The 23,872-nt window shown below is 38.5% G+C and overlaps 1 protein-coding gene across 1 annotated transcript in view; it reads left to right on the top strand.

Annotated features, from left to right (window-relative positions):
• TMEM135 (transmembrane protein 135) overlaps positions 1-23,872 on the top strand; it is a gene marked incomplete at its 5' end in the record, with an annotated part of 145,436 nt that overhangs the window by 83,882 nt on the left and 37,682 nt on the right. The window contains one exon of the mRNA XM_009070356.1: positions 3-27. Within this exon, the coding sequence (XP_009068604.1) occupies positions 3-27 (25 nt within the window). The remainder of the gene's footprint in view (positions 1-2; positions 28-23,872) is intronic.

Here is a 23,872-nt window from a genome sequence, read left to right on the forward strand (position 1 = left end):
AGCTGCTTTGTTCATGTTCTTCTTCAGGTATGTTGCAAATATATCTATTTATGTTGTAAAACTTAGTTTAAACAGTGTTTCTTAGAACTGACTTGATTTTTGGTATTCACCTGAAAGCTTGTATATTCTCAACTCAGGCTTTCTGAATTGAGTGGAGTGCTACTGTGGCATCAAAAACCCAGTGCTGTGAACATAGTTGGGCTAAAAGGGGAAATTATGAGTTAAATAATTAAATTTTCTGGAGATTATACTGCTAATTTAAGGAGTCTCATCTCATAATTATGACCCTGGAGATCTAACATTATATAGTATGAAAGCAGCTGAAATCTTTTCATATATGTTCTCAAATAGTTCATGGCAGGGAAAATCACATTTTTTTTTCTTCTGATGAAAAATCAGATTTTATGGTCTTAAATAGTATCTATTATTTGACATGCATGCAGGTGTAACTACCTTCTTTCAGTTTTAGAGTAAACTAGTTTGACATATATTTTCACAAGTTATGAGTTGTATTTTTTTAAAACATACAGTAGTGGGGGTGGATGAGACACTTATTTGAATAACTTTTTTCTCTCTCAGTTGCAAGATACATGTAATGACTTTTACCTTGTTTCCCCTTAAATACCAGAGCTCTCAAATTTTATTTTATTATATCTCAAACTGGAAAGTTGCTTTTTACAGTAACCTTTGACTACAACCCTTTGACTTGGAATTTTCTGTGGCATGTAGCCATCTATGGTTCTTCAAGCTGTATGATCCCCTGGTAATTGCAAAACTCTGGAAGCTGCAGCTTGTTTTCTCGTAATTCCATTACTTACGGATTTTGGCCAAGAACAGTCTGTGGATAGAGGAGAGCTGTTAATTTAGAGGATTCGAAGAAGCATTCCTCCTTTCATCTATAACCTTTTAAGAGCCTTGCATTGGCAGACTTCTCTTTATTTTCTTCTGCGTCCCAGAGTCAGGCCATAACAGCCTCAGGGAATTTGACTTTTAAGGTTGAGGTTAGACACATGTCTGCATGAATGCTAATCAAACAAACTCAAAACACTAAAATGCTGGTCAAAACTATAAATGTTGTATGATTTTGAAGGAAGCTAATTGTCTCCTGACAGTGTCTTTGGTAATGAACCAGTGTTACAGAGAGTCTGCAAGTTAAATAACAAAATATAGGAGTAGTTTGGGCTGGAAGGGACCTTAAAGATCACCTAGTTCCAAGTGCCCTGACATGAGCGGGGACACCTTCCACTAGACTAGTGCTCAAAGCCCCATCCAGCCAGGGCCTTGAACCCTTCCAGGGATGGAGTATCCACAACTTCTCTGGGAAACCTGTTCCAGTGACTCACTACCATGCAGTATCTCACAGTAAAGAATATCTTAATACCAAATCTAAGCTAAGCCTCTTTCAGTTTGAAGCCAGTACATCTTGTCTTATGACTACATACCCCTGTAAAAAGCCCTTCTCCATCTTTCTTGTAGCCCCTTTAGAGGTGAGAGCAGACACAAAGCCCAGAGGCTGTGGTGAACTTTTCCTTCACCTGCCACAGCAACACTGGCAGTTGAATGGGCTCCAAACCACTTTCTCTTCTAAAATTAGTCACTGCGTGCCAAGATTGATAGATAGCCTGTTTAGCAAGTGTCGGCAGCATTTAATTCCCTCTGTCTTTATGTTTTAACAGAGGAATTAAAATAGAGAATCAGGTTTAGTTTAATTCTCAGGGAAAAAAAATCTATTTGTAAACACCAACCGAAGTCCTAAGCCAAGGTAAATTTCTCAAAAGCAATCAGCACAGATCAGTTTTTGATTTTCTTTTTCTTTTCTCAGTGTAATCAGTGTTGTGAGTAGGACTTCTTCACAGTGTTTCATGTGCTACTTTCCTAAAGAAACCAGGTATAGATGGGTCTGGGTGAAAATACCTCTGGGTGTGCACAGAGTGTAGTCAACTGCTCAGGGAGAAGAGACAGTGGAGAGGTCGCTTGGTCAGTCCTCAGAGTTGTTTGTTTGTCTGGACTGGCTGAGACTGAATTGGTTATTGTCTTAACCCTTATGTAAATTAATCATTGATCCCCTTTGGTAAGATTTGCAACAGCCCTTGGAAGAATTCTGTGTGAATCCATCCAGAGTCCCAGGGGAGGAATCTTCCTGTCTGTTGTCACCTAAAGCGGAAGACAATCGGGAGAGTTGTTAAACTGCATTTTCTGTTTAATGGCTCAAAATCACGTCAGCCTATTTCCTAACCATAAGCACATCAAACTGATAAAATCATGTTCATACTTTCAGAATGAACACCTTATTCAAAGTCAGATCTGCTTGCCATGTAGAATATCTTCCCACTGACTATAAAACACTCTTTACTGTTAACAAGCATTTACTGTCCTGAAAAACAGAAAGTTCTCTTTTGCTTTGTATGTAACCTGTTCTCAGAATTGCTTTTTGTCCTCCCCACCCCACCAAAATGGCCAAAAAGGTGCTGAGAGCAGTAGCAGTCATGGTCACCAAGGTCATATATAATCCCTTTTATCATTAAAGATAAGATCTTGATATCTAAGTGGTGTAATTTGAAGCTTGAAACCTTTTTAAAAAGAGACTTCATGTAAGTGTACCTCTATGCTATGAAAATCTTACTGATGCTTAGGAGTCAGATGTTGCAGGGAATAAAAGCAAAGTAGTCTTCATTTTCTGGGTTCATATAAACTTTTTTATCCGAGGTTATCATGTTCTCTGAGATTAAAAGTGATGACTGTCCCCAGTGGGTAGCTCTGGTTGGCACTGCATTCCTGGCAGATCTACAGTTAACTAAACTTGGCTACTGTTTCTGCTCTGAGTACTTTTGAGCTGAATCATTTTCCTTGCACAGCTTGTGCTGTGAAGCACGGTAACTGGCATCATCACTGTGGGCCAACAGTGGTGATTGGGATAATCATGGGAAGCAGAGATGCTCTTCAGCATTCACATGGACTTTGGTTGTTTTTAAGTGACTGCATACCAGCATGACTTAAGTGATCTTTGCTGAACCTAGGAGATGAAGTTATTTGAGTTGGAATGTTCGTAAGTGTTTTCTTTGTGGAGGAATTGAGATACATTCTCTACATCACACAACTTCCCGGGTACCTTTCAGGTTGCCATGTTAATAGCAGCCGATTGAGTTTGCTCACTGGTGCTTCTGAAGGGTGAGCAGTCTGGTTGGTCATTATCCATTAAAAGAGAATAAAATCAGTATGGCACATAATTGCAACATGATCATACCTCTCCGTAGAGGTGGATATTTTCCTACCCACACTGTTAGGAAATGCTGCTATAGCAGATGTATGAGTCTTAGTCTATGGAAGTATAGGCATTGTTCTTCTTGATTTATTTGAATATTTCCTTTTCTAGTATAATGATTTTTTAAAAAAAGTATGTCATCATGTTATCTATCTTGTGTTACCTTCTAAATAAATTCTCTTAAGGCAGAAGCCTTAGACTAGTTGAAAACTTCACCAAGCAGCTTTGATATTTATCAGTGGGGATTCTGCCAAATTCTGTTGGATTGTTCAAATGTTACTGCATCTGCTACAGGACAACAAGAAAAAGAAGGTGCTAAATCTCAGGAGATAAGACGTGATGTTACAGAACCGAAATGGTAGAAGAAAAAACAGGACTAATTACTCCAGAATAGATAAAGCAAGAAGGGGGTCAGAATGAAAGGTAAATTCAGAGGAACAATATAGAAAGGAAGATATTAGGATGAGGGAAGGAGAGAGTGTCTGAACAGGGAAAAAAATAATACCATGTCAGCAGACAGGACAAAAAATAGAAGAATATACTAGGATAAAAAGCAGCTGAAATGCAGATGATAGGTTTACAAGCAACAGGGATATATAACAGGGGAATCATATTTTAGTGTAGTAATTTTTTCTTTCTTCTCTTCCATCCTCTTCTGGTACTTTTCTCCTAACTTGCACCTCTTGTTTTCTCAAAATGCTTCTTCTCCACTCCACTGGAAGTAATGAAATTAACGTGCATCACTCATTCATGGATAGTTATAGTATACACAGTGTAGTGGAATCTCACATATGTATATTTAATTCACACATATGTGATGGTAACCACAGTTGAAACAGGATTTTTTCCCCTTCCCCCCATTTTTTCCTGAGAAACTTAGATACAGCAATGTATCTGGGGAGACGAATGTTCTCATATCTGTAGGAATTAATTTTTCGGTGACATTGACCTCCACTGAGACTTAGTACTCACCACTTACTCAAAAAAAAGTGGTTAGTGATGTCATTTGGTGTCATGTATGATTTGATTTAAAATGCACCATTCTTAAAGTGTACTGGAATAAAAGCACACTTTTCTTTAATGCTTTTATTTTTTTAAAAATTATAATTTGCATGGAATTAAGGTTATGTGTGGAAAGGTTTTAATTATACCATGGCTTTATGCCATCTTATTTCTATTTGAATAGCACTGGCTGTCCAGAATAACCTTCTAGAGTAATTGAATAGAATGAAATGAAGAAACAGGAGGGATTCTACAATATGTAAAATAAATATTTGTAAAATGCACCTGAATTGTTACTTTAGCAGCAGTTTTATTATTAATATTAACACTGGGTATGTTTTTGGAAGAGTGATGCAATGGCTGTGCTTTTATGTGCTTGAAGAAGTCACGTAATATAAAACCTGCCATCTCTGCGCAATAAATGAACACCTACATATAAATCCTATCCATATAAACTTAGAAAATCCAGCAATTTGGGTGAATGTGTGTTGGCAGACTACAGTACTCGTTGCTATAGCAGTTAATCCTTAGACCATATACTACCAGTTTATAATAGGCACATGTTAATTCATCTGCTCTGAACCCTGGAAAGGAAAGCTCCGTATACGCTGAAACCAGCTCTTAAGGGAAGCTAGATGTTTCTGCTGATTGATTGATCATGAGTTGAGGATGAAGGGCTGCCTTCTCTAGAGATAAATATTGAAGTGTTATTTTCTGAAACAATAATTTCAGGCAATCAGAAGTTATTGCTGTGATTTCACAAAGCAGAACATGGTATTTTTCATAAATCAGGATTTGCATAGCTCACAACAGAAAGCTCTGGATCTCTTAATGTTGTTTATATATTATGTACTGCTTAAAAATGGGTAATAAATGATCTAAGAAATGGAGATGCCCCATCATAGACTGCCACTAAGGTGGAGTCATAAAATCATAGAATCAGCTGAGTTGGAAAAGACCTCCAAGATCATCAAGTCCTACCGTGGTTACTAGACCTCGGCACTAAGTGCCACATCCAGTCTCATTTTGAAAACTTCCAGGGGTGGTGAATCCATCACCTCTCTGGGCAGCACATTCCAATGCCTGATCACTCTCTCTGTAAAAAATCTCTTCCTACTATCCAACCTACACCTCCCCTGGCAGAGCTTGAGTCTGTGCCCTCTTGTCCTACTGCTGGTTGCCTGGGAGAAGAGACCAACCCCCACCTGACTACAACCTCCTGTCAGGGAGTTGCAGAGGGTGATAAGGTCTCCCCTGAGCCTCCTCTTCTCCAGGCTAAACAACCTAAGCTCCCTCAGCCTCTCCTCATGGCACTTCTGCTATGAGTATTGAAACCTATGTAAAATCTTTAAGAAAGGTCCTATTGTTTGCAGAGCCCTTTATTCTGTCTCATTAAGGAAACTCTAGCCTCCCAAATTACAGCTATTTACTCTTCTTTCCCTGTGAAACACATATCCTGTAATTTATTCAGTATTTTCCGCATGATACTTCAAAGTGTCTTTATTTTCTTTTAAAAATGTGTAGTACCACTGCCGTGTTAGTCTCTTGTTTAATCACCTAAACTGCCTTTTGTACCAAAGCAACTACTTGAAAGATATTTTTGCTTTATAATTCCACTTTTTTACTGTAGAATGAGTAAGCTTAACAGTCAGAGTTGTTATATGGATTTAGTATCAAATAAGCTTCCCTGTTCTTATAACGATTATTTTGAAGTCTTTTACATTTGCTGACGAATTACAGGAGTGCCTTAAAGCTACTCTGCTATTGAATTATTAGGTAATAAATCAGAAGAAAAAAGCAGATGAGGACTTTTTTCCCATGTTTATATATGTTTTTTACTGTCCTTATCTAAACATCTGAAAGTTAGTGATTCAAAGCATTGTTTTGGTAACTGTCATGAAACTTGATTTCTGAGGTATTTTGGATGACCTGGTGAGTCGGTGAAAACATGCAGTCCCCTAAGAAATGCTATAAATATCAGTTTTCTTTATTTAGTGTGAGGAAAAGTAAAGCATGGACGGTGGGAGGGGGCTGGGGCTAAGATAACCTTCTGGGTTAACTCAGGCACTTCTGGCAGAGCACTGTGGTTGGACTTGCATAGGCTGAGTTCAAATGCAGATGGGGTAGAAAGGTGAGATAATCTTCTGTTTATCTACCAATAGAATAAAAGGTAGAAAAGGATTTTTGCTTTTTTCTTTTCTTGAGATGTTTTTCATGGTCTTTTACCAGACTTCCACTGCATTTCAGTTTTCCTTATTTTTGTCCCTTTGAACTTGCAATGCCATATAATGCTTTTGGGTTTTGTTTGAAGGGAAGTTACTGCACAGTTTTGCAGAGCTCTGGGCCCAGCTCTCTGCAATGTTCACAGGACAGGGAGTCTGATCTCCCCGTGTTAATGCTGGGTGTACCCACCTCTATCTCAGAAATGATAAAGATGATATCGTAAGGATATTTTTTAAGTGCAAAAATTTGACATTATTAGATTTTCATACAGTTCAGAAGAATATCTGGACCTAGAGGTTTTACAAAGAAACTATATATTAGGGTGGCAAATCGCAGTGTCCAGTGGGATTAAGGAGGACAAATTTGGTTAGTTCATGAGCCTCTCCTGATGTTCTTGCATCTTCATCAGTCATATGCAGTGGCTGCTGTAGAATGTCCATGAGCAAATCCCACTTCTGCTATTTTTGTGTTCTTGTATTTGCAAGTGCAAATTGCTATTTCTTACCTGTTCATTTGGGTATTACTGGAGGAATAAGACAATAATGGTATTCATGAAATTAGAAGACATCAGTTTTGATTTCCAATCTAGCATTAAAGAGAACCTTACAACAATTAGATCTTTAGTGTGTCTCTGGGGACTGTTTTCAAGATAATGTTCATGTTTAGGTGCCTATCTGAGATATTTAAGTTAGGAAATAGGAGTCAAAAATGGGCAAATCAAGAGGGCAGTTCCCATCTTGTGTGGGTTTAATGTATGTTGCAGAGCTGCCTCTCTCTAACTCATGATACAGGTGATTGTGCACCAAACTTACTTGCGTGGTTCAAGGAGGAATAAATCTGGGCTAATGTCTTCTTAAAGGTTACCTAGAAACCATATGAGAATTATTCTGAGAGATAGTGTTTAGAATTAATGAGATGCTGAGATATTATGAGTCTGGTTTTTTGTCTGACTTATTCTGCCTACATGGCATGTATTACCTTTCTATTTCATGGACCCATTTTTGGCTTTAATATGAAAAAATTGCCTTATGTTCTGCTAATAAGAGCAAAAAAGGAAGGGACCATATATATTAAAATTCACATTTAGTATTGATTTTTATGGGTTAGGTAGTTGGATGGAAATTACAGGAGACAGACATCACAGAACAAACTGCTTTCCTGCATGGAAAAATTATGTGAAATATTTGAAAATCTCCTGAGTTCTAAACAAAATTACTCTAATTTCTACAGTAATGTAAAATGCAAAACTACAATAAGCTCCATGATCTCTTTAGATCCTTGTCAAGAGTAAAAAGAGAGAGTATTTTTACTTCTTTTGTGTCCTAGGGAGGCATATTAGGAACTGGAAAGGCAGTTTAAATTTGCTATTGCTTCTTTCTGTCTTTCTAAAAGTATATGCCAATTTGGTAATAGCATTTGAAGTATTCCTTTAAATTAGAGCTCTGTCATATAATGTTAATTTTACTGAGTTTTTTCCTGGTGTCTTTTCTTGAGAAAGTATGTGATAACCATATAGTAACTTTAGGAATTAGAATGTAGCATACATACTAATTTCATGAATGCCATTATTGTCCTATTCCTCCAGTAATACCCAAATGAACAGGTAAGAAATAGTGATTTGCACTTGTAAATACAAGAACACAAAAATAGCAGAAGTGGGATTTGCTCATGGACATTCTACAGCAGCCACTGCATATGATTGATGAGGATGCAAGAATGTCAGGAGAGGCTCATGAACTAACCAATTAGAATGTAACATACTCATGTTTACCTTCTGAATATATGTGTTTGTGATATTGAAATGTTGCTAGAACAGACTTATTTTAGTCTTAAGATACCAGCAGTTATTGGACTAATTTCCTGAAAATATTCTGAGAGAAAACTTTGGACATTTTGTTGATGGTAGTTAATTGCATGATGCCTGTTGTATTTACAGTTTTTCCCAAGGAAGTGCATACCACATCAGCCTTAAATCCTTGCACTCATTATTTTATGGTCAGCCATGGTATGGCTGTCATGCCAAGCCAAGCAATGTCACAATCTCCATGCCTATCCCCAGGTAAAGGTTGCAGAGTGCGTGTCTGTATAAATCACAGGAAACAAAACCAAGCCTGAGCATCTGCACTGCAAGATTTAGATGTTCAAATGGATAAGCATAAACATCTTTACCGTATTTCAAACACTGCTTTTGATAGTAAGATCAGAGCAACTGTTACCTGGTGTCGAGCTGTGCCCATGCCATCTTTGCCTCCCCCGTCCCAGCCGTCAGCTCTGCAGTCTCTCCTGAAAAGCAGGTGAGAGGATAGGAAAGGTGAGATAGTCTACAACAGCGGCAGTGTTACTATCAGGGGACAGATGATTAGCATTGCTTTCCCAGAGTCATGATCGATTGTTGGCAGTAGTGGTGGGAGCCAAGGGGAGGGAAGGGGCTGGGAGGAGGCTCTGCCCGGGGCTGTGTGTGGTGGGGAAAGGCATGCTTCTCTTGAGTGCCTTTCAAAATGTTTTCTTTTGGTGGACTATGCTGAGTTCCAAAACTGTCTGCTTCCCCTTTACCTGCTCCTGTTATCAGATGCAGTGCTTGACCAGAGATGAAAAGAGAAATGGGAGAAGAGACAGGGCAGTGTCTGCAGTGAAGGAGTCAGAGGCCAAGCAGGCCAGGGTTTTAACCCGCCACGAACTACCTGTATCTAAGGGAGAACATGGGTAGTTGCTTTATTAGGGCTGTAGTGCAGCTTTGTGTCTTTGGTTTTAGTAAAGCTCTTCAGATAAAAGCATATTGGATCATTCAAGTACCTAATTTACAAGTCACCAAGTAATTTTTTCCTTTTTTTGTTTCTGCCTCTTGATCTAACAGAGAAAAACTATATGCTCTTGCAGCATTCTGTCTTCAACTCTGTCTTCTTACACCTCAGCAGTAGCTAAACCTTTATTATGCTCAAATGATAGTCCAGAATAAAGGTGATCATTGTCCTTTTGGCTTTTTAAAAGAAGACTGGTGCTTCCTCGAATCCTTTGAATCACCTTTCTTGCTAAAAGAGGTTTTCCAGTCCTAGTACCTAATGTTTTTCACTTTGTCTTTCAAGATGAAAAGGTAATAGTGGTTCAAAATGAGTAGGCAGGTATTTGATTGTTGTACTATACCCTTGTCTTCAAACTATTCTGTTTCTGAAGGTATAAGCTGTGGTTAGATTGGGTCCAAATGAGGTGTATTAACTGTGTGGGCTGAACTTGGGCTAGTTTTTATTTTCCCCCTGTTAAATCACACTGCTCCTGATCCTGCAGTCTGCAGAAAGGCTGCAGAGTAAGCTTTCTCAGCTGCCAGTGAGGGAAGAAAATTATGTTCTCTCTAATTCCCATCTCTCCTATTTATTTTTTGTTGTTGTAATTTTTCATATAGAGATATGCTGGTCCAGCTGTTCCTCAGTAATGCACATGTCAAAAGTCAAGAAGACACTCTAAAGTTGGTGACTTTTGTTGGGCTTCACTGCTTTTAAAGAGAAACAAAACCACTTTTACATTAAACTCAGCTGTCTTGCTTCATTGCTTCCTGTGGATTAAGTAGTGCAAATGATTTTATGGCTATATGGGAAGAAAGGAATATATTTTGATAACAGTATCATGGTTTTCATTGCCACTTTGCATGGTACACATGTCAATTTGCATGCTTAAAAAACAACTGAAATAGGGATTTTAGTACTGTGCATGCACTATTAAAGATGTAACTAAATAGTCTATAGGCATAATTAGTTTCTTTAGGAGTTAAAATGGAGCACCAGTTATTGCAAATAGTTCATTGCATTTGCTAAATTAGTTGGTTTACTCTAACATAGAAAATGCTAACTTTTGAACATAATGTGAAGAAGTTGAATTTAATTTTCCATGTTTGGTCACTTTTAGACATATGGTACATAGGCTCCTGGAATTTATTTAAACTATTTCTTTCCAACAGTAAATCTTGTCCTCATTTTAACAGATTGCTTTACATGTAGCTGGATCCAGTTGCACAGCCTCCTCAAGAGAGGAAATGCATTGCCTGCAGACAAGCGGTACAAGAATTACAGCTGTACAATAGGGAGTATTTTTCCACCATTATCACTTTTCAGTGGAGATTCTTTTTCAGATACGTAACAGTGACTCAATGAACCAGGAAAGTGTTTACCTGCAAGGTGATCTGGTGGTAACGGGAGAAGCTTTTGAGGGCTAAAATTTCAAGCGTCTCTGTCCAGAGCCATCCCCAAAGGAAGAAAAAAAGGGTCCCCTCCCCTTCTTTAGGTTTCGTCAGGCAATCACAAAGGGCTTTTGTCCTGCTAGCATATTGATGTGTCTGGGCTTTGGCTGTTTATCATCTTCCTGTCATCCTTAAATGCAAAATAAAAGAAAGGAAATAGCTTCTGATTCTCAGGCTTTGAGAATAAAGTGCTTGTGGCTGCTGAGGACCTCGGTGTCTCAGCTGCCCTGGAATGCTTTCTGCAGGGATGTGATTGCTGGTACTGCTGCATATCACCCGTGTAGCTCCCAGGCACTGGCCATAACAAGGCTGATATTACAAGTCAGATGATGAAAAAGCAATTGAGGTTCACAGATTTGATTTCTGTCTTTGATCCTGGCATTAAAGTGTCAAGCTCTGTGAGTGGAAGTGTAGTGCAGAGAAAGTTTCCGGTTGCTTTAATCCTAGTGCTAAAAAGATCCATTCACAGGGTGTAGGGATTGGATTTTATTTTTGCAGGATTTTGTTAGATGTTATTTTGTCTATGTTTATTGCTAAACACTATGGAAAGGTTTTTTTTTCTTCCTTATTTAAAATTATTTTTCTGTAGCATTTTTCTTGTGTATATGCTGTGTAGTAAAGATTTGGCATCTAATTGACTGACCCTTTCACATACATTTGAGACACTTTACGTTTGACATATGGAGTACTAAGGGAGAAGATTTAAGTAGCCTGCAGAAGGTCAGAGACAAAATTTGTGTGCCTTTGAGCCACAGAGTTGCAGTCCAGTTCTTAAATCACAAGGCTCTTTCTCCTACATTCCTGTTACAGGACATAATTTAACTTTAAAAAGTGGTATGGAATTGCTGCCAGAGAGTTAAGGTAGGAAGTACTATATAAACAGCTGTATAGAACCACAGAATGAGGCAAGAGACAAGGATGTTATGTGTCAAATGCTTTGCACAAGTCTAGGTAGAAGGCATCACTCGCTCTTTCCTTATCCACCACTGCTGTAACTCCAATGTAGAAGGTCACAGAATTTATCAGGAACAATTTGCCCTTAGTGAAGCCATGTTGGCTGTCAGCAATCACCTCTTTGTTTTCTGTGTACCTTAGCATAGTTTCCTGGAGGATCTGCTCCATGATCCTGCCAGGCATAGAGGTGGGACTGACTGACCCATAGATCCCCAGGTCTTCCTTTTTTTCTCTTTTTAAAAGTGGAAGTTGTTTCTCATTTCCCAAGCAATGGAGACTTCACCAGCCTGCCACAGCTTCTCAAAACATGATGGAGAGAGAGTAGCCTAACAACTTCATCTGTCCGTTCCCTCTGGACCTGCAGATGCATCTGTCTCCTCAGTGCCTTTGGACTTGTGCACCTTCAGGTTCCTTAGATGGTCTTGAACCTGATCCTCTCCTATGGCAGGTGTTTCTTCCTTCTCCCAGTCCCTGACTTTGCCTTCTGCAACTCGGGCAGTGTGGCTAGAGCACTTGACAGTGAAGACTGAGGTAAAAAGGTCACTGAGTACCTCAGCCTTCATATCCTGGGTAACCACATCTCTCATTTCCTTCTGGAGAGGGCCCACATTTTCCCTGGTCTTCCTTTTATTACCAGTGTACCTACAGAAGCTTTTCTTATTGCCATAGATGTCTCTGGCCAGATGTAATTCTCTCAGGGCTTTAGCTTTCCTAGCCTGATCACTGGCTGCTCAAGCAATCTCCATGTATTCCTTCCAGGCTACCTGTCCTTACTGCCAGCCTCTAGGCTTCTTTTTTCTTTTTCTTTGTTTGAGTTTGTCCAGGAGTTTCTTGTTCATCCACACAGGCCTCCTGGCATTTTTGCCTGACTTTATCTGTGAGATGCATTGGTCCTGAACTTGAAGGAGGTGATCCTTGAATATCAACCACCTTTCTTGAGCTCCCTCTTGCCTCCAGGGCTTTATCCCATGGTATTATACCAAACAGATCTCTAAAGTGGCCAAAGTCTCCTAAGTCCCAGGTATTGAACCTGCTGTGCACCTTCCTCCCTGCCATAAGGGTCTTGAGCTCCACCATTTCATGGTCACGGGAGCCCAGGCTGCCCTTGAGCTCCACATTCCCCACCAGCCCCTCCTTGGTGAGAACTGTGCAGCATAGCACCTCTCATTGGCTCCTCTATTGCTTGGAGCAAGAAGTTATCATCAACACATTTTGTACTCTTTATTTCTCTTGTTTTCTTTACTGTCCCAGCTCCTTGGCTTTGTTTCACAGTTGGTTCCTGCCAGTTTTACCTGGTTTTGCTGCTTCTCTCTTAAAAATAGTTACCTAGTTTTGCTGAGCTGAGGGTCTGTGTAGTTGCTTGTTAAATTTAGAATAAAAATAATTCTCCTGACCTTAAAGAAAGACAGAAGAGATACCTTTGAGCAGGAGTTAGGAAAATCTTCAGAACAGTCTATGTATTTACAAAATGCACCTAGGAAAGGAGAGTCACTCCAAGAAATGAACTATAATTCTTAGAGGATGGATTAGATTTCAGAAATCTCTGCTTGTAAGTTGAACGTTACCTGTGTCTATTTGATCGCTACAATCCTTTGTGGCTAAACTGAGCTGTTGCAGACACCATCGTGGTCATGAAATACAAGTCCTAAGCTGGTAACTCACACTCATCACATGTTTCTGATTTGATAGCAGACAGGGCAGAAAATCTCCGTTTCATGAAAAGCAGAAGGCAATTACATTACATTAGAGTCTACATGTTTTGGTATATATTTTTAAAATAAATAGTCTTTCTGTTTATGTTACATATAACTACTGTGCAACTTGAATATATATTTGTAGTCTAAAGCCTGCAGTCCCAAATATGGCTTTTAACATATGACATTTATATTTCATTTTAGAAAGAGGCATATTTTTAACTACAGGCATTGGAAATACTTGGAATTCTGTTTCTGTGAGCTAATTGCTGACTAGAACAGGAAAATAAGAGCTACTTTGTGGTTAGATGCTTGTGGTCTTTCTTTTGGCTTTTGGCCCTAAGATAAAATGTCAGGGAAAACACAGTAATGGATAGTGGTATCTATCAGTGTATCCTGGACATAATTTGAAGCCTGTCAAATGTCTGCTACTTTATAAACATTGAATTACATCGTTCTTCTTCATTCTGCTTATACGTTATTTGGTTAGAAGAGTATAAATTATGTCATAGATGATTTTCACAGACATGCTTCAGTTCATAAAGTCTCAATTTCATAGAAAAAGAAACTGCTGTGAAAAAAACTGGTTTCTTCTGTGAAACTGAGACTTTATGGGCCATTTCAAATATTCTGAAGAATGAGACATTCTTTATTCTCTTTCATACGTTTGATATATTTTCTAGAAACCATACTGAGGAAGGGTTTCTAGTCTAACATTTTTAGCTTAAATAAACCTTGCCCCAAACTAATCAGATCTGATTAATGTAATACCAAACTGTAATTCAGAATCTGACTCTACTCCTACATTAATATCAAACTATGGGTCTAATCATCAGGGGAAACTGTGATTCAGAAATTCAGTGGTAAAGTTTCAATGAATTTTTAGAAAACTTGAATTTTACTTACGGTGTGAATAAGAGAATTGTGTAAGTAAATAGTATGTGAGGGAAAACATGAAAAAATGTTAAGTTAAAGAAGTAATATTTGAGATTTTGCTCTAAAGAGTAAGATTGATGAATTTTAGGTTAAAATCTATGGGTTTTAAAGTAGATAGAATACCTTAGGTGTTTTAAATAGTAATTTTCTGATATGTCAGAGGGGTTTTTCTATGTAAATTTGAATGAAAGCGTAGTTAATTTTTTTCGATGATATATTAGAGTGATGTTTAGCCTAGAATCATGCAAATGTCAAAAATTCTGGGATGATTCCTCAAATATGGTCTTTGAATGATTCCTCAAATACACTCTTTGAAGACGCTTAGAAGAAACAAGGAGGTGAATAACAGCATTCACAGTTATTGGTGAAGAATGAATTGTGTCAAGTCAATCTGGCTTCCTTCTGTGAAGATTAGAGGCTTCGTTGATTCAGAAGTAATAGAGGATATCATATATCTTCAATAAGACTTTAGACAGACTCTCATGTGACATTCTCATAGGAGAGGCCTCAAAGTATGCTGTAGAAAAAATCCTTCTACTTAAAACTGACTGAAAAACCTGGGTGCTGAATTTACCATCAGAGTAGAAGTACCATCCGGGGATAATTTGTTCCATCCACATATTTAATATCAAGCTCTAAATAATCATCCTGATCATTATCAAAGTTGCCGAGCAATGAGACCAAACCAGTCTTCCAAGATGTCTGATTTTGTCCACAGATTTAATAAATATGTCATTCAAAACAGTTTGGCAAATTGGAAAATATTCTCAGAATATACAGTGGAAATTGATGGAAGGTTCTGCACTTTAGAAGAAAGAATTAGCTGTACAGGTAAAGATTTTGGAACATTTTCCTAGGTCACAGCTCTTCATAGCAGGGTGTAGGAGTTAGATGGCAACCTGAACATGAGTCAAGGTATGGAGATGTGGAAAAAAGCAGTTGTATCTGGGTATATATGTTTGATGGCTGGATGGACACTGACAGCGAGTTGTGGTCAATGACTCCGTGTCCAGGTGGAGGCTGGTGATGAGTGTGTGCCTCAGGACTCTGTCCTGGGACCAGTGCTTTTCAATATCTTAATGACATAGCCAATGATGTGGAGTTCACTTCCATCCCTGGAAGCATTCAAGGCCAGGTCTGACAGGGCTTTGAGCAAGCAAGTCTAGTGGAAGATGTCCCTGCTGATCTATAACCTTCCTTTGAACCCAAATCATTCTGTGATTCTGTGATGATATAAATAAGAATACAGCATTCAAAGCACATGAAGTTACTGTTGGCCTCTCCTTAGTGTCGATAATGTCAGCTGCAGCAACAAAGTTTGTCTGTACATATTGACCATATTGTTTGAGGAACTTGAAATTGCTTGAAATGTTTTGTCTAGAAAAAGTCTAGACTGATAATAGATTCTCATTTGTGCAGTAGTTCTGTAATGAGGAAAAGAATAATGAACTCTCTCTTGAGTACAAAGTAGAATAAATAAACTAAAAATGCAGAGAGCTAGGTGTTGGTTAGAAATAATTGTATTGTAGAAACTTTATAATATTAATACTAAATAGTTGGATAGTTTGTTCATAGAGAGGGAGATTCCATCATGTATTATGGAAGAGCAGGTTCACTGTGAATGGTAAAGCTGCAGTCCTTGTTTTTGATGGAGAATGGACCATGTGAAATGTCTTCTGTAATTTTATGTGATTATTCTATATAACTTGTGATCATAGTTAAAATGTAATTATGATTCTATCTCTGAGACTGCATGTTAATTCTGAGCACAGGAGGAGTACTCAGGAAGGCAGATGTTTGTAAGTGGAGGCTAAATGGATGGCTTCAAACTAACAGAAAATTTGGTATTTGTATTAAATTATTCTTTTAATAATCACATTTCTGGATTTGTTCCTTATGCAGGAACTGTTCCTGCATAAGGGTGAGCCATCACTCCTTAAAGAGAATCTATTGGAAATACGTCACCTAGGTGCCAAAGCACAGTAGATTGTATTTAGTGGTAGAATTTCTGAGGAAGGACTGCTGGCGAAATAAATAATATGTCACTAAAGCAACAGAGGGAGATGGAACGCTAAGGAGTAATTGCAACACCTTTGTGCTTTGTGATTTTATGCAATGTAAACATGCACAGTAGTTGTCATGGGCTGGGTCTCTAGTACATGCTTGTTTGCATTTATTCCAGGAGCACAAGGTCTCCTGCAGAAAGAAAGAGAGAAAAAATGCATGATTGCAGCCCAGATTTTTATTTAACAGCTGCTGTAGAAGGCTTTTTGAAATCTTGTCAATCTTGAAATCTCATCAGTTGTACAATGGAAATCCCAAGGAGCTTAAGGTTTTTCCAAATATGCATTTCCTGGTTTAGAATTTCTTTTCTCTGTCTGTTGTGGCATAAATAATTAACTGAAGAGATAACTGCCTATAGCATTTGAGGAGAAACTAAAGTTATAAAATGCTTGAAACCAGAATGTAGAAATAAATGGAAAAGGTTCTTTCTGGGATTCTGTTTTGAGTTCATTCTTCTAATTTTGTAAAGATAAGTTGATAAAAGAAGGCGGGAAAGTGATTTGATTTGTTCTTTTGAAAAGTTAAATTACAGACCCAGCTAAAAGGTAGCACTGTTAGGTTTTTGGCATTTGTCACCTTCCAAAGCTGACTTAATGAAATTGGATTTTAACTCATCCTCTGTTGTCACTCTGTAATGCAGACTGACAGGTTACTGATAATTTCTTGCTGATACACTGGACAGACAAAGGGTAAGCCTTATGTTGAAAGTTTTAAGAGGTTTGGAGTTTTATTTGTGGCTTCTGATAAGAGTGTGAATGTTTTCACTATACTGTGTGTGTTGTGAATCGGTGACAGGGCAGTGTCAGTTTGAATTAATCAGTACAACCCCGCCACGAAGTAGTTCTAGCCTAAGAAGTCATATTAGAAATATGATATAAATCGTATTGATTAAAATGTAAATCCTACTGTAAAACCACTGACTGCTCTAGACCATTTTCAGAATTGTTTAGTGTGCTGGAATTTGTTTTAGAAAGTGATGAGTATAAAGGCAAAGTGCAGGAATAAATTACTCAGATTTCTTACCCAATATCCATTCTTTTTTCTCTGAGAGTATAAGAAACATTTCCTTGCATTACTTGCTTGATAAGCTGAAGATGTAATCATTTACAGTAGGTTTACTGTCTATGTATCTGCTATCACTTGTCTTTGGGAAGCAATAGTGACCTGCCCAGTTTCTCTTGTGACTTGCCCAAAGCAGTGTGGTGATACTTTGCTACACTTTCAGCCCCTCAGCACATCCTTATTTCAGTCACATTTGATTCACAGACAGCTACTATTAATTTTAAAATATAAAAGACTCATTTTATGTATAATTCCATGCATTTCCGTCTTTAAAGTGCCCTTGCAGTCAAATAGCATAGCAGCAATTAATAAAAGTATGTTGAACATGCCACCTGGTACTCAGAATAATAGGTGAGGCTGTGGCTGATATGCACATTTGCATGCACATGTATCTGTTGACAAGCAGTTAACTAGGTTTCAATGAGAGACATTGCAGAAAAATGCAGCATTTCTCAGGAAGGAAAAAAGTTAATATAAAGTCAGTTTTCTTTTGAATATTCTTGAATGCAGTCTCTTTAAATAATGTACTAAAAAGGTGAAAATGCCTGACCTTGGAGTTTCCTTTCAATTCTGATTTTGAAGAATTCATCTGTAATTGGATCTACAAATGCATTTTAGTGCTTTAATTTCTACTACTGTATTAATTTAAGACAAAGTAAACAAGACTTTGGAAAACAACCATAGCTGTGATGGTGTGTTTTGAGACATAGGAACAATTTGGTTTACTGTCTTCCCCTTAATTTTATGTAAAATGTGCATTTCTGTTATTTGACCTCTAATAGATACTTCTCTTCCTCCAAAAGAATAACTTTAGCTGATGCTAGTCTTTGAGCAAAAATATTTTGTATATAAATACCACATTGTGTGCATATATATGTATATCCAGAAGCCCTCTATTACTTGAAATAACTTCAGATTCCATATTAGAGAAGATCTGGTGCATTAAATTGTCAGAGTATCAAGATGAGGTTTGCAAATACTGAAGTTCGAGGTCTTGTTTGTTCCAGTTTTCTCTGCTCTGTTCTGTACTTTGCTCCTAAAGAAGTTATCTTTAACCCTCATTGCTGCCCATGTTGTCCTAACCTGCCCATTAAATCAGCCCTGGAGGTTTCCTTTCTCCACATGAGATGGTCTGCTAGGCTTGTGCTTTTTCTGCCATTTTATTTACAAAAGCACGGAATGAGGAAAAGAACACACACCTTTCTTCAGCATTTCAGAATCTGTCTGATAACTTGCAGATACAATCAATTCGGGTCTAGAGTGCTTTAAAATGTGTGCAATGAGAGATAATTTTTCACTTCCACAAGTGCTCCCTGATTCGGGTCTAAAGTGCTTTAAAATGGGTGCAATGAGAGCTAATTTTTCACTTCCACAAGTGCTCCCTATTGTACTGTGTGCCATTACACTGCTAGTAAGCCTCAGTGTGGTATTTGGGCACAGCTCTTACTCTGCCACTGTGTAGAGTGAGCTTTTGGAGAATGACTCTTTTGGTAGCCATCTGCTTAATTATACCCTTTTGGGTTTTTTCCACTTAACTGGAAAAGATCACTTGGCATACTTAATATTCATCTCAAGAACCGAATCGTTTCCCTGTTCTGCTTAGTGCCCCTTCTCCTGTGCTTTGCTCTTTACATCTTATGTCTGATCTAATTTGGTACAGGTGTCTTGGTTTAGATAACTTGTTAGGTAGGAGACAGATAGAGCTTACCTGCATTCTTATGTTGGCAAAAGTTTTCAAGAAATCTCTTCTTTACCTAAGAGATGTCAAGCACTGTTTATTTAAAATGTGCAATCAAATGTCCTTTCTAAATAGCAATTTCCATGTGCTTGATTTCGCACCATATAAGAATTGCAGCTTAAAAGATAAAGACAAGTGAAAAAAAGTTACATAAAATGCACCTGAAGTGCCATTGCACTGGTACTTCAGAAGGCATTGCCTCTTAAGGTTCATTTAAGGTTTTTTATATTGTCTGAATTATTTTGCCTGCTAAATTAAAAGTAATGCTTGGGAATGGAATATTTAATCTAAAATAATGTCAAATGTTTTCTGATATATACATCTAATAGGCATACTGAAATTACTTAGTTTTCACTATCCAGTAAGTTGGTAGTTGATGGTGAACGTGTTGGTGCCCCCCAGCTTGAGCAAGACTCAGTAATGTAAAATATTCACTGGGTTTTTTTGCATGATTGTGTGATGAGTGACATCCTATAAAATCTCAGGCATTCATGGATATATACAGGGGAAAAAAGTTTGTATTATGTATAGTATTTTCTGTATCCCGGTAATTCTCTCCCCTTTATAGTAATGGCCGGAGGTGTGGATATATACAGGGGAAAAAAGTTCGTATTATGTATAGTATTTTCTGTATCCAGGTAATTGTCTCCCCTTTATAGTAATGGCCGGAGGTGCTCAAGGTGGTATGTGAAATGGAGCTGTAAGGATCAAGTTGAGCCTAAAATTTCATTTGAGGAAAAGCAAAGGGAAGGCAAGACTGCAGACTCAGTCTTTCCAGAGCCAGTGAGGTGGCAGGTGGGAAGCAGAGCTACTCTGATCCTCAGCCTTGTGGCACCCACCTGCAAAGAGAAGGTCAGAGTCCCTGCCCCAAGGAGCCTGGAGCTCCTGGTATACTGAAGGCTTCGCAAGTTACAGGTCAGGGTCCCTGCCCAAGGAGCCTGGAGCTCCCGGTATACTGAAGGCTTCGCAAGTTACAGCTTCAGAAATCTGTAACAATTACTAAGGAGATACGTTTTGAGTCCTGGGCCTGGAAAATGCTGAGGGTCTCTGCCATCTGCAAAGGACACAGGATGGGGGTTTTTCTCTTGTGCAGAATAGCAGGAAATTTCTTTAGCTTATTATAATTTATTTTTTCATTTGTTTTAAAAAGTGTTGTCAGTGGGCTCCTGGCTGTGCAATGGTAGGGAGTTTTTCAAGCTGAGTGTTGGCAATTTTAGTTACTTTCATTTGTGTATCACTTTCTGTTTGTACCTGACCTGCAGGAGCTTGCTTGAGGCAGATTTCAGGAAAAAGGCTCAAGGGCTGACTGTCTCTCTTGCTATGTTTATTTTGTGCATTAATTAAATCAAGCCTTTCTGTGGTCAAGGATTTTATAAGAGTAGCATTATCTGATACAGTTAATTTATGAACTATTGGTCTGACAAAGATCTAAGAGCTAATTATATTTTTTCTAAAATTAATTTTTTGAAACACACAGACATGGGCAGCAACAATGTAAGTGCACAACTTGAACAAAATTCAGTGTTTAAAGCTGAGCACTGAGCAAACTAAATTCATATTCAGCTTTTACAGAGATTCTTCCAAGGTTATGAACATACATAGAAATTATTGTACTGGAACAGATCAATGATTCATCTAGTCCTGCTGAGAAGCACTGGTGAAGCGTGCCAAAATGTAAATCAAGGACTTGATCAGGATTTCAGGTCTGTCACGCAATGCTTAACCCAGCTGGAGACCTGGCAGCGGAGCGCAAATCATGGGTGACTAACCTCCCCCCATCTCTGTCTTCCTGCCCCACAAGAGGTCACATTCCTTCATTGAGTTAAAAACTCTCTATGCTAGAAGAGACTTTCAGAAAAATCCAGAGCAGTGGTCTTCTGGGAGGCCACTGCCTGTGAGCCCTTGCTCCATACTTGCAAGATGGGGTTATGTGGCCAGAGGTGCCTGTTAGAGCCAGGTTTATGCCATAGGTTTTCTGTACCTGACCTGCCCTCCCCAGGAGCCAAGGAGGTAGCTCCTCATTCTCATGTCTGTGCAGAGCCCTGGAAGAGTAGGAATCTGATGTCAGATGGAAAAGTGATAGATTGTGTAATTGCAGTCAGGGAGCCAACGTGTCAAACTACGGTTTTGTTAAATAAGGTCCTTATGTGTTTCAGTTCTGCTAATAAGCATTTGTTCCATTCCTTGGAGGAAGGTGCTCAAGTGGTGACTTCTGAATGGCAGAGTATGGCCCTTAAAAGGTGTAGTGTGTCTTGTGAAGGTGCAAACCAACCCCCAAGGATCTGCTGTTACTGCAGGAAGTGGGAACAGTCTTTACATGTGTAGCCAAGTCTGCCTGCAGTGAGGCCCCATCATGGGTAAACCAGGCTGCAAATGGTTGGATGTATAGTTGCTTATGAGTTTAGAACGAGATGTGTGAGTGACCCTTTCCTGTTGAAAAGCTGTAAAGCATCTTCATTTTGATGTAGCACCTATTCAGACATGACAGGGAGCAGGCTGCTGAGTGTTCCATTGTGTGTGGATTGTGAATCCTCTTTTGGGGGATAGAAGAGAAGGAATTTCCCTTTCCCTCTTGGGAGCAATAAGGAGAAAACATGAATAACTTACTTAAAACCTGATGGTTGTAGGTTGAGGAAATACTGAGGAAGTCTTCCTGCTGGGCTACCCTGTCCCTTTCAGGGTTGGGAAATTCTTCAGTATTGAAGAAATGAGTGTTGTCAGTGGTGATGATCTGAGTTTGGGTCATGGTATCCAGAGATTCACCTCTTAGACTCAAGTGGAGTCCTACTTGGACAGCGTACGTCCTACTGTGGTCTCTGGCAATGATGTTTTGGTGAATACTGCTGGATGTATGTTTTTAGAGATGTCTTAGCAAGTGATGTTCTGGTTCATTTGAATTGAAGTTGTTTGTGTTTCAAAGCTGCTTGAAAACCTTTGGGTGAAATAACCTGTTAATGAATGTTTGCTGATGGAAAGATTCAGCACAAGTAATATATGTGTTGTTTACAGACTTGTATAAAATATCAGATTTTAGATTAATTCTCTCCCCATTCCTCCACCAAGTATTATTTTTTTTTTTCAAACCAGATGAAGAAACACTATGACAGTGTTTCTTTAAATATAACATTTCACTGGTGTTTGTCAGGTGGCATGGTGTTTTAATGTTTTTATGTGGATCCTTACTGCATAGTTAAAGGTGACATACTGTGGGTTTTGGTCTCAGAAAATTAAACACTATTTAGCTCATTTACTGTTGAAATATCTGTAATACAGAAAGATAAAGTATTCTCTTAAAACTTAGTAGTACTTAACAATTGTTTCCTTAGGAACTATGAGATATAAAATAAAAATTCAAACCAGTATATTTATGAGGTAATCGGAGGTGTAGTATGATGTAACAAGAGTCAATTTGATGGAATGTTAATTTTGTATTACAGTTACAAATTCATGAAGTGTTGGCTAAGCTTGAGATGCTGTGAAGTTGTTTAATTTTGTGACAGAAAATGTCCTTCAGAAGGTAATAGCTTGATACATTGATTTCTTCAGCAATTCATGGCAGGACCCAGTTTTACAGCTCTCTTCTGCCTTGTCAGATTTCTCCTGGCTTCAGCAGAGTTCTGGCTATACCTTGCGCATAGCTAATTTTACAGAGGGAGAACTGCCTTTTTTTCCCCCCTTTTGTTAGGGCATGATTAAAATAAGGATTTTGATCTGTTTATTAAACTGTATAAAACCAGTGCCTTCCAACTTTTATCAGCTCATCCAGTTGTAGTAATAGTTTTACTGAAGTGATCCCACTGTTTTGAATTGAAAAGACATGTGGACATCAGCGATACACACCCAGCAGTAGATGCAGAGGAACAGTACTGCTAGACACTACCCAGTGATTTTATTGCAAAAGTGAATATAATTTATTGTTTGAGGAAAGGAAATCAGAAAAACTGTATTTTGAAGGTGAGCCAATACATATATTCCTGGACATTACACAGACCACCCAGATCTGAAGCCGTGGTTTATGTCTCTTAATTCTAAATAGATTCAGCTGAGCATTGAGCTGCCTGACCTAGACCAATGGAACGCTTAGAAAAGGAAAATCCGCCTTTTAATTTCCCTTTCTTTTCATATCTTCTTTAGTGAAAGGTTTCTCAGCAAGTAAGTTGGATGAGTTTCTGGAAAAGGGAACAAGAATATTTGCTTGTCAGAAGTGTAGTGTTCCTTGCTGAGAGTTAAATTTACTTACTCTTGGGATAATTACACTTAATCACTAAAGAAGGAAAGTGGGCATGATCCTGCAGTACAGTCTCCTTCCAACCATGTCTCTGTGCTGCCACAGTATAGGCACAGCATCTAACAGAAATTGTATCCCTGAGGACAGGCAGCTCTACTAGAGGGCAAGACAAAATATGTGTGTGTGTGTGTGTGTGTGTGTGTGTATCTATATTATATATGTATGGGATTATGATTCATAAAGGAATTTGACAAAATGGAACAAAATCCACACCTTTCTGGCATGCCATGTCAGATGGTAGGGTGGCCCCCCAGATATTCTCCATTTTAAAAAGCTATGTTTTAAAAAATGTCAGCTGATTCATAAAGGAATTTGACAAAATGGAACAAAATCCACACCTTTCTGGCATGCCATGTCAGATGGTAGGGTGGCCCCCCAGATATTCTCCATTTTAAAAAGCTATGTTTTAAAAAATGTCAGC

Source organism: Acanthisitta chloris, unplaced genomic scaffold (genome assembly GCF_000695815.1).
Source record: "Acanthisitta chloris isolate BGI_N310 unplaced genomic scaffold, ASM69581v1 scaffold590, whole genome shotgun sequence".
Lineage (NCBI taxonomy): Eukaryota > Metazoa > Chordata > Aves > Passeriformes > Acanthisittidae > Acanthisitta > Acanthisitta chloris.